A 12,488-nucleotide genomic window follows, 5' to 3' on the forward strand; every position below is an offset into this window, starting at 1 on the left:
GACCCAGACACACACCACTACCCTGACCCAGCCACACCTCTACCCTGACCCAGCCACTCACCTCTACCCTGACCCAGCCACACCACTACCCTGACCCAGCCACACACCTCTACCCTGACCCAGCCACACCACTACCCTGACCCAGCCAAACACCTCTACCCTGACCCAGCCACACACCTCTACCCTGACCCAGCCACACCTCTAACCTGACCCAGCCATTCACCTTTACCCTGACCGAGCCACACCACTACCCTGACCCAGCCACACTTCTAACCTGACCCAGCCACTCACCTCTACCTGACCCAGCCACACCTCTACCCTGGCCCTGACCCAGCCACACCTCTACCCTGACCCAGCCACTCACCTCTATCCTGACCCAGGCACACCCCTACCCTGACCCAGCCACTCACCTCTACCCTGACCCAGCCACACCACTACCCTGACCCAGCCACACCTCTACCCTGACCCAGCCACACCTCTACCCTGACCCAGCCACACACCACTACCCTGACCCAGCCACACACCACTACCCTGACCCAGCCACACCTCTACCCTGACCCAGCCACTCACCTCTACCCTGACCCAGCCACACCACTACCCTGACCCAGCCACACACCTCTACCCTGACCCAGCCACACCACTACCCTGACCCAGCCAAACACCTCTACCCTGACCCAGCCACACACCTCTACCCTGACCCAGCCACACCTCTAACCTGACCCAGCCATTCACCTTTACCCTGACCGAGCCACACCACTACCCTGACCCAGCCACACTTCTAACCTGACCCAGCCAATCACCTCTACCCTGACCCAGCCACACCTCTACCCTGACCCAGCCACACACCACTACCCTGACCCAGCCACACACCACTACCCTGACCCAGCCACACTTCTACCCTGACCCAGCCACACCACTACCCTGACCCAGCCACACCACTACCCTGACCCAGCCACACCACTACCCTGACCCAGGCATTCACCTCTACCCTGACCCAGCCACATACCACTACCCTGACCCAGCCACAAACCTCTAACCTGACCCAGCCACAAACCTCTACCCTGACCCAGCCACACCTCTAACCTGACCCAGCCACTCACCTCTACCCTGACCCAGCCACACCACTACCCTGACCCAGCCACACCTCTAACCTGACCCAGCCACTCACCTCTACCCTGACCCACCACACCTCTACACTGGCCCTGACCCAGCCACACCTCTACGCTGACCCAGCCACACACCACTACCCTGACCCAGCCACACCTCTACCCTGACCCAGCCACACCACTACCCTGACCCAGCCACACCACTACCCTGACCCAGCCATTCACCTCTACCCTGACCCAGCCACACACAACTACCCTGACCCAGCCACACCACTACCCTGACCCAGCCACTCACCTCTACCCTGAGCCAGCCACACACCTCTACCCTGACCCAGCCACACCACTACCCTGACCCAGCCACACCTCTACCCTGACCCAGCCACACCTCTACCCTGACCCAGCCACACTTCTACCCTGACCCAGCCACACCACTACCCTGACCCAGCCACACCTCTACCCTGACCCAGCCACACCTCTACCCTGACCCAGCCACACCACTACCCTGACCCAGCCATACCTCTACCCTGACCCAGCCACACCTCTACCCTGACCCAGCCAGACCACTACCCTGACCAAGCCAAACACTTCTACCCTGACCCAGCCACACACCTCTACCCAGCCACACCTCTACCCTGACCCAACCACACCTCTACCCTGACCCAGCCACACACCTCTACCCTGACCCAGCCACACACCTCTACCTGACCCAGCCACACCTCTACCCTGGCCCTGACCCAGCCACACCTCTACCCTGACCCAGCCACTCACCTCTATCCTGACCCAGGCACACCTCTACCCTGACCCAGCCACTCACCTCTACCCTGACCCAGCCACACCTCTACCCTGACCCAGCCACACCACTACCCCGACCCAGCCACACCTCTACCCTGACCCAGCCACACCTCTACCCTGACCCAGCCACACACCACTACCCTGACCCAGCCACACACCACTACCCTGACCCAGCCACACCTCTACCCTGACCCAGCCACTCACCTCTACCCTCACCCAGCCACACCACTACCCTGACCCAGCCACACACCTCTACCCTGACCCAGCCACACCACTACCCTGACCCAGCCAAACACCTCTACCCTGACCCAGCCACACACCTCTACCCCTGACCCAGCCACACCTCTAACCTGACCCAGCCATTCACCTTTACCCTGACCGAGCCACACCACTACCCTGACCCAGCCACACTTCTAACCTGACCCAGCCACTCACCTCTACCCTGACCCAGCCACACCTCTACCCTGACCCAGCCACACACCACTACCCTGACCCAGCCACACACCACTACCCTGACCCAGCCACACTTCTACCCTGACCCAGCCACACCACTACCCTGACCCAGCCACACCACTACCCTGACTCAGCCACACCACTACCCTGACCCAGCCATTCACCTCTACCCTGACCCAGCCACATACCACTACCCTGACCCAGCCACAAACCTCTACCCTGACCCAGCCACACACCTTTACCCTGACCCAACCACACCTCTAACCTGACCCAGCCACTCACCTCTACCCTGACCCACCACACCTCTACCCTGGCCCTGACCCAGCCACACCTCTACCCTGACCCAGCCACACACCACTACCCTGACCCAGCCACACCACTACCCTGACCCAGCCACACCACTACCCTGACCCAGCCACTCACCTCTACCCTGACCCAGCCACACCTCTACCCTGACCCAGCCAGACCACTACCCTGACCAAGCCAAACACCTCTACCCTGACCCAGCCACACACCTCTACCCTGACCCAGCCACACCTCTACCCTGACCCAACCACACCTCTACCCTGACCCAGCCACACACCTCTACCCTGACCCAGCCACACACCTCTACCCTGACCCAGCCAGACCACTACCCTGACCCAGCCACACACCACTACCCTGACCCAGCCACACCTCTACCCTGACTCAGCCACACCACTACCCTGACCAAGCCAAACACCTCTACCCTGACCCAGCCACACACCTCTACCCTGACCCAGCCAGACCACTACCCTGACCAAGCCAAACACTTCTACCCTGACCCAGCCACACACCTCTACCCAGCCACACCTCTACCCTGACCCAACCACACCTCTACCCTGACCCAGCCACACACCTCTACCCTGACCCAGCCACACACCTCTACCTGACCCAGCCACACCTCTACCCTGGCCCTGACCCAGCCACACCTCTACCCTGACCCAGCCACTCACCTCTATCCTGACCCAGGCACACCTCTACCCTGACCCAGCCACTCACCTCTACCCTGACCCAGCCACACCTCTACCCTGACCCAGCCACACCACTACCCCGACCCAGCCACACCTCTACCCTGACCCAGCCACACCTCTACCCTGACCCAGCCACACACCACTACCCTGACCCAGCCACACACCACTACCCTGACCCAGCCACACCTCTACCCTGACCCAGCCACTCACCTCTACCCTCACCCAGCCACACCACTACCCTGACCCAGCCACACACCTCTACCCTGACCCAGCCACACCACTACCCTGACCCAGCCAAACACCTCTACCCTGACCCAGCCACACACCTCTACCCTGACCCAGCCACACCTCTAACCTGACCCAGCCATTCACCTTTACCCTGACCGAGCCACACCACTACCCTGACCCAGCCACACTTCTAACCTGACCCAGCCACTCACCTCTACCCTGACCCAGCCACACCTCTACCCTGACCCAGCCACACACCACTACCCTGACCCAGCCACACACCACTACCCTGACCCAGCCACACTTCTACCCTGACCCAGCCACACCACTACCCTGACCCAGCCACACCACTACCCTGACCCAGCCACACCACTACCCTGACCCAGCCATTCACCTCTACCCTGACCCAGCCACATACCACTACCCTGACCCAGCCACAAACCTCTACCCTGACCCAGCCACACACCTTTACCCTGACCCAACCACACCTCTAACCTGACCCAGCCACTCACCTCTACCCTGACCCACCACACCTCTACCCTGGCCCTGACCCAGCCACACCTCTACCCTGACCCAGCCACACACCACTACCCTGACCCAGCCACACCACTACCCTGACCCAGCCACACCACTACCCTGACCCAGCCACTCACCTCTACCCTGACCCAGCCACACCTCTACCCTGACCCAGCCAGACCACTACCCTGACCAAGCCAAACACCTCTACCCTGACCCAGCCACACACCTCTACCCTGACCCAGCCACACCTCTACCCTGACCCAACCACACCTCTACCCTGACCCAGCCACACACCTCTACCCTGACCCAGCCACACACCTCTACCCTGACCCAGCCAGACCACTACCCTGACCCAGCCACACACCACTACCCTGACCCAGCCACACCTCTACCCTGACTCAGCCACACCACTACCCTGACCAAGCCAAACACCTCTACCCTGACCCAGCCACACACCTCTACCCTGACCCAGCCAGACCACTACCCTGACCCAGCCACACCACTACCCTGACCCAGCCACACCTCTACCCTGACCCAGCCACACCTCTACCCTGACCCAGCCACACACCACTACCCTGACCCAGCCACACACCACTACCCTGACCCAGCCACACCTCTACCCTGACCCAGCCACACACCTCTACCCTGACCCAGCCACACCAATACCCTGACCCAGCCACACCACTACCCTGACCCAGCCAAAAACCTCTACCCTGACCCAGCCACACACCTCTACCCTGGCCCAGCCAGACCACTACCCTGACCCAGCCACACACCTCTACCCTGACCCAGCCAGACCACTACCCTGACCTAGCCACACACCACTACCCTGACCCAGCCACACCTCTACCCTGACTCAGCCACACCACTACCCTGACCAAGCCAAACACCTCTACCCTGGCCCAGCCAGACCACTACCCTGACCCAGCCACACACCTCTACCCTGACCCAGCCAGACCACTACCCTGACCTAGCCACACACCACTACCCTGACCCAGCCACACCTCTACCCTGACTCAGCCACACCACTACCCTGACCAAGCCAAACACCTCTACCCTGACCCAGCCACACACCTCTACCCTGACCCAGCCAGACCACTACCCTGACCCAGCCACACACCACTACCCTGACCCAGCCACACCACTACCCTTACCCAGCCACTCACCTCTACCCTGACCCAGCCACACCACTACCCTGACCCAGCCACTCACCTCTACTCTGACCCAGCCACACCTCTACCCTGACCCAGCCACACGTCTACCCTGACCCAGCCACTCACCTCTACCCTGACCCAGCCACACCTCTACCCTGACCCAGCCACTCACCTCTACCCTGACCTAGCCACACCTCGACCCTGACCCTGCCACTCACCTCTACCTTGACCCAGCCACTCACCTCTACCCTGACCCAGCCACACGTCTACCCTGACCCAGCCACTCACCTCTACCCTGACCCAGCCACACCTCTACCCTGACCCAGCCACTCACCTCTACCCTGACCCAGCCACACCTCGACCCTGACCCTGCCACTCACCTCGACCCTGACCCAGCCACTCACCTCTACCCTGACCCAGCCACACCTCGACCCTGACCCTGCCACTCACCTCTACCCTGACCCTGCCACTCACCTCTACCCAGACCCAGCCACACACCTCTACCCTGACCCAGCCACACCTCTACCCTGACCCAGCCACACGTCTACCCTGACCCAGCCACTCACCTCTACCCTGACCCAGCCACACACCTCTACCCTGACCCAGCCAGACCACTACCCTGACCCAGCCACACACCACTACCCTGACCCAGCCACACCACTACCCTTACCCAGCCACTCACCTCTACCCTGACCCAGCCACACCACTACCCTGACCCAGCCACTCACCTCTACTCTGACCCAGCCACACCTCTACCCTGACCCTGCCACACGTCTACCCTGACCCAGCCACTCACCTCTACCCTGACCCAGCCACTCACCTCTACCCTGACCCAGCCACACCTCTACCCTGACCCAGCCACTCACCTCTACCCTGACCCAGCCACACCTCGACCCTGACCCTGCCACTCATCTCTACCCTGACCCAGCCACTCACCTCTACCCTGACCCAGCCACACCTCGACCCTGACCCTGCCACTCACCTCTACCCTGACCCAGCCACACACCACTACCCTGACCCAGCCACACCTCTACCCTGACCCAGCCACACGTCTACCCTGACCCAGCCACTCACCTCTACCCTGACCCAGCCACACCTCTACCCTGACCCAGCCACTCACCTCTACCCTGACCCAGCCACACCTCGACCCTGACCCTGCCACTCACCTCTACCCTGACCCTGCCACTCACCTCTACCCTGACCCAGCCACACACCACTACCCTGACCCAGCCACACCTCTACCCTGACCCAGCCACACGTCTACCCTGACCCAGCCACTCACCTCTACCCTGACCCAGCCACACATCTACCCTGACCCAGCCACTCACCTCTACCCTGACCCAGCCACACCTCGACCCTGACCCTGCCACTCACCTCTACCCTGACCCAGCCACTCACCTCTACCCTGACCCAGCCACTCACCTCGACCCTGACCCTGCCACTCACCTCTACCCTGACCCTGCCACTCACCTCTACCCTGACCCAGCCACACACCACTACCCTGACCCAGCCACACCACTACCCTGACCCAGCCACTCACCTCTACCCTGACCCAGCCACACCTCGACCCTGACCCAGCCACACCACTACCCTGACCCAGCCACACCTCGACCCTGACCCAGCCACACCACTACCCTGACCATGACCCAGCCACACCTCTACCCTGACCCAGCCACACCTCTACCCTGACCCAGCCACACACATTTATGCTGCAGTAGTTTATGTGTTGGGGGGCTAGGGTCAGTTTGTTATATCTGGAGTACTTCTCCTGTCCTATTCGGTGCCCTGTGTGAATTTAAGTGTGCTCTCTCTAATTCTCTCTTTCTTTCTCTTTTTCTTTTCCTCTCTCGGAGGACCTGAGCCCTAAGACCATGCCTCAGGACTACCTGACATGATGACTCCTTGCTGTCCCCAGTCCACCTGTCCGTGCTGCTGCTCCAGTTTCAACTGTTCTGCCTTATTATTATACGACCATGCTGGTCATTTATGAACATTTGAACATCTTGGCCATGTTCTGTTATAATCTCCACCCGGCACAGCCAGAAGAGGACTGGCCACCCCACATAGCCTGGTTCCTCTCTAGGTTTCTTCCTAGGTTTTGGCCTTTCTAGGGAGTTTTTCCAGCTGGGCGAGGGTGTAGCTGGGCCAAGATGAAGCCCTGTGAGGGGGCAGCTGGGTGAGGAGGGAAGGAGGTGGGGAGCAGGAAGATGAGAGGGAGGGGGTGGGGAGGAGTGCATACCTCTTTAAGTTGGTCAGTGCTTCCCCAGGAGGCTGAACGTTGGTGAGAAGCCCTCCTCTTCTCCACAAACTCCTCTGTCCAGGCACTGGGGGTCTGGGGAAAGAGAGAGACACACAGATATATAAACACAACAAATCAACAATTTTAACCAATGTTGTGCATAGAGAGGAACCAGGCTATGTGGGGTGGCCAGTCCTCTTCTGGCTGTGCCGGGTGGAGATTAGAAACCTAGAGAGGAACCAGGCTATGTGGGGTGGCCAGTCCTCTTCTGGCTGTGCCGGGTGGAGATTAGAAACCTAGAGAGGAACCAGGCTATGTGGGGTGGCCAGTCCTCTTCTGGCTGTGCCGGGTGGAGATTAGAAACCTAGAGAGGAACCAGGCTATGTGGGGTGGCCAGTCCTCTTCTGGCTGTGCCGGGTGGAGATTAGAAACCTAGAGAGGAACCAGGCTATGTGGGGTGGCCAGTCCTCTTCTGACTGTGCCGGGTGGAGATTAGAAACCTAGAGAGGAACCAGGCTATGTGGGGTGGCCAGTCCTCTTCTGGCTGTGCCGGGTGGAGATTAGAACAGAACATGGCCAAGATGTTCAAATGCTTAAGTCTTATGTGTGTGAACAGTTCATGTACTGTACACACACAGTGATAACTCCCAGATGATGTATAACACGTATGTTTATATTTGCTTAAATGTTTGAACAGTTGCAGGACATTTTATTGATGATCCATTACCACTGGCTCTACTCTGCTCTGGGCTCTACTCTACTCTGGGCTCTACTCTGCTCTGCTCTGGATTCTGCTCTGGGCTCTACTCTGCTCTGGGCTCTACTCTGCTCTGCTCTGGACTCTGCTCTGGGCTCCACTCTGCTCTGGGCTCTACTCTGCTCTGGGCTCTACTCTGCTCTGGGCTCTAGTCTGCTCTGGGCTCTACTCTGCTCTGGGCTCTACTCTACTCTGCTCTGTGCTCTACTCTGCTCTACGAGGGAGTGACCCTCGCCCTCTAATCTCCAAAAGTTCTCTGATCCAGCCAGAGAGGGAGTGACCCTCGCCCTCTAATCTCCAAAAGCTCTCAGATCCAGCCAGAGAGGGAGTGACCCTCGCCCTCTAATCTCCAAAAGCTTTCAGATCCAGCCAGAGAGGGAGTGACCCTCGCCCTCTAATCTCCAAAAGCTCTCAGATCCAGCCAGAGAGGGAGTGACCCTCGCCCTCTAATCTCCAAAAGCTCTCAGATCCAGCCAGAGAGGGAGTGACCCTCGCCCTCTAATCTCCAAAAGCTCTCTTTTGCCTTGCGAAAGTATTCGGCCCCCTTGAACTTTGCAACCTTTTGCCACATTTCAGGCTTCAAACATAAAGATATAAAACTGTATTTTTTTGTGAAGAATCAACAACATGTGGGACACAATCATGAAGTGGAACGACATTTATTGGATATTTCAAACTTTTTTAACAAATCAAAAACTGAACAATTGGGCGTGCAAAATTATTCAGCCCCTTTACTTTCAGTGCAGCAAACTCTCTCCAGAAGTTCAGTGAGGATCTCTGAATGATCCAATGTTGACCTAAATGACTAATGATGATAAATACAATCCACCTGTGTGTAATCAAGTCTCCGTATAAATGCACCTGCACTGTGATAGTCTCAGAGGTCCGTTAAAAGCGCAGAGAGCATCATGAAGAACAAGGAACACACCAGGCAGGTCTGAGATACTGTTATGAAGAAGTTTAAAGCCGGATTTGGATACAAAAAGATTTCCTAAGCTTTAAACATCCCAAGGAGCACTGTGCAAGCGATAATATTGAAATGGAAGGAGTATCAGACCACTGCAAATCTACCAAGACCTGGCCATCCCTCTAAACTTTCAGCTCATACAAGGAGAAGACTGATCAGAGATGCAGCCAAGAGGCCCATGATCACTCTGGATGAACTGCAGAGATCTACAGCTGAGGTGGGAGACTCTGTCCATAGGACAACAATCAGTTGTATATTGCACAAATCTGGCCTTTATGGAAGAGTGGCAAGAAGAAAGCCATTTCTTAAATATATCCATAAAAAGTGTTGTTTAAAGTTTGCCACAAGCCACCTGGGAGACACACCAAACATGTGGAAGAAGGTGCTCTGGTCAGATGAAACCAAAGTTTTGGCAACAATGCAAAACGTTATGTTTGGCGTAAAAGCAACACAGCTCATCACCCTGAACACAACATCCCCACTGTCAAACATGGTGGTGGCAGCATCATGGTTTGGGCCTGCTTTTCTTCAGCAGGGACAGGGAAGATGGTTAAAATTGATGGGAAGATGGATGGAGCCAAATACAGGACCATTCTGGAAGAAAACCTGATGGAGTCTGCAAAAGACCTGAGACTGGGACGGCGATTTGTCTTCCAACAAGACAATGATCCAAAACATAAAGCAAAATCTACAATGGAATGGTTCAAAAATAAACATATCCAGGTGTTAGAATGGCCAAGTCAAAGTCCAGACCTGAATCCAATCGAGAATCTGTGGAAAGAACTGAAAACTGCTGTTCACAAATGCTCTCCATCCAACCTCACTGAGCTCGAGCTGTTTTGCAAGGAGGAATGGGAAAATATTTCAGTCTCTCGATGTGCAAAACTGATAGAGGGAGGGAGGTAGGTAGGTAGGTAGGTAGGTAGGTAAGTAAGTAAGTAGGTAGGTAGGGAGGTAGGCAGGTAAGTAGGTAGGAAGGTAAGTAGGTAGGTAGGGAGGTAGGTAGGTAGGTAGGGAGGTAGGTCGGTAGGTAGGTAGCTAGGTAGGTAGGGAGGTAAGTAGCTAGGTAGGTAGGTAGGTAGCTAGGTAGGTATGTAGGGAGGTAAGTAGCTAGGTAGGTAGGTAGGTAGCTAGGTAGGTATGTAGGGAGGTAGGTAAGTAGGTAGGTAGGGAGCTAGGTAGCTAGGTAGGTAGGTAGTTACCTAGCTAGGTAGGTAGGTAGGTAAGTAGGTAGGTAGGGAGGTAGGTAGGTAGGTAGCTAGGTAGGTAGCTAAGTAGGTAGGTAGGTAGGTAGGTAGGTAGGGAGAGAGGTAAGTAGGTAGGTAGGGAGGTAAGTAGGTAGGTATGTAGGTAGGGAGGTAGGTAGGTAGCTAGCTAGCTAGCTAGCTAGGTAGGTATGGAGGTAGGTAGGTAGCTAGCTAGCTAGCTAGGTAGGGAGGTAGGTAAGTAGGTAGGTAGCTAGCTAGGTAGGTAGGTAGGTAAGTAGGGAGGTAGGTAGGTAGGGAGGTAGGTAGGTAGGTAGCTAGGTAGGTAGCTAAGTAGATAGGTAGGTAGGTAGGTAGGTAGGGAGAGAGAGAGGGAGGTAAGTAGGTAGGTAGGGAGGTAAGTAGGTAGGTATGTAGGTAGGGAGGTAGGTAGGTAGCTAGCTAGCTAGCTAGCTAGGTAGGTATGGAGGTAGGTAGGTAGCTAGCTAGCTAGCTAGGTAGGGAGGTAGGTAAGTAGGTAGGTAGCTAGCTAGGTAGGTAGGGAGGTAGGTAGGTAGGTAGGTAGGGAGGTAGGTAGGTAGGTAGGTAGGGAGGTAGGTAGCTAGGTAGGTAGGTAGGTAGATAGGTAGGTAGGTAGGGAGGTAAGTAGGTAGGTAGGTAGCTAGCTAGGTAGGTAGGTCGGTAGCTAGATAGGTATGTAGGTAGGGAGGTAGGTAGGTAGCTAGGGAGGTAGGTAAGTAGGTAGGTAGGTAGCTAGGTAGGTAGGGAGGTAGGTAGGTAGGTAGGGAGGTAGGGAGGTAGGTAGGTAGGGAGGGTAGCTAGCTAGGCAGGTAGGGAGGTCGGTAGCTCGATAGGTATGTAGGTAGGGAGGTAGGTATGTAGGTATGGAGGTAGGTATGTAGGTAGGTAAGTAGGTAGGTAGGTAGGTAGGTCTGATCATCAGCCCTGATCATCAGACTGTATCTAGTGAAATACCACACCCTGATCATCAGTAGGTAGGTAGGTAGGTAGGTAGGTAGGTAGGTAGGTAGGTAGGGAGGTATGTAGGTAGGTAGGTAGGTAAGTACGTAGGTAGGTAAGTAGGTAGGTAGGTAGGGAGGGAGGGAGGGAGGGAGGGAGGTAGGTAGGTAGGGAGGTAGGTAAGTAGGTAGGGAGGGAGGGAGGGAGGTATGTAGGTAGGTAGGTAGGTAGGGAGGTAAGTAGGTAGGGAGGTAAGTAGGTAGCCAGGGAGGTAGGTAAGTCGGTCGGTAGCTAGCTAGGTAGGTAGGTAGGTACGTAGGTAGGTAGGTAGGGAGGGAGGGAGGTACGTAGGTATGTAGGTAGGGAGGTAGGTATGTAGGTATGGAGGTAGGTATGTAAGTAGGTAGGTAGGTAGGTAGGTCTGATCATCAGCCCTGATCATCAGACTGTATCTAGTGAAATACCACACCCTGATCATCAGTAGGTAGGTAGGTAGGTAGGTAGGTAGGTAGGTAGGTAGGTAGGTAGGTAGGTAGGGAGGTATGTAGGTAGGTAGGTAGGTAAGTACGTAGGTAGGTAAGTAGGTAGGTAGGGAGGGAGGGAGGTAGGGAGGTAGGTAAGTAGGTAGGGAGGGAGGGAGGGAGGTATGTAGGTAGGTAGGTAGGTAGGTAGGGAGGTAAGTAGGTAGGGAGGTAAGTAGGTAGCCAGGGAGGTAGGTAAGTCGGTCGGTAGCTAGGTAGGTACGTAGGTAGGTAGGTAGGGAGGGAGGGAGGGAGGGAGGTACGTAGGTAGGTAGGGAGGGAGGGAGGTAGGTAGGTAGGTAGGTAGGTAGGTAGGTAGGTAGGTAGGTAGGGAGGGAGGGAGGTAGGTAGGTAGGTAGCTAGGTAGGTACGTACGTAGGTAGGTATGTAGGGAGGGAGGTAGGTATGTAGGGAGGGAGGTAGGTAGGTTGGTAGCTAGGTAGGGAGGGAGGCAGGTAGGTAGGTAGCTAGGTAGGGAGGGAGGGAGGTAGGTAGGTAGCTAGGTAGGTAGGTAGCTAGCTAGGGAGGGAGGGAGGGAGGGAGGGAGGGAGGGAGGGAGGGAGGGAGGTAGGGAGGTAGGTAGGGAGGGAGGTAG

The 12,488-nt window shown here is 56.5% G+C and overlaps 1 protein-coding gene across 1 annotated transcript in view; it reads right to left on the reverse strand.

Moving 5' to 3' along the window:
- The window catches only part of fam117bb (family with sequence similarity 117 member Bb), a 121,514-nt gene that overhangs the window by 45,791 nt on the left and 63,235 nt on the right, over nucleotides 1-12,488 (reverse strand). Inside the window, exon 3 of the mRNA XM_031805442.1 lies at nucleotides 7,484-7,576. Within this exon, the coding sequence (XP_031661302.1) occupies nucleotides 7,484-7,576 (93 nt within the window). The remainder of the gene's footprint in view (nucleotides 1-7,483; nucleotides 7,577-12,488) is intronic.

Source organism: Oncorhynchus kisutch, linkage group LG26, assembly GCF_002021735.2.
Source record: "Oncorhynchus kisutch isolate 150728-3 linkage group LG26, Okis_V2, whole genome shotgun sequence".
Taxonomy (NCBI): domain Eukaryota; kingdom Metazoa; phylum Chordata; class Actinopteri; order Salmoniformes; family Salmonidae; genus Oncorhynchus; species Oncorhynchus kisutch.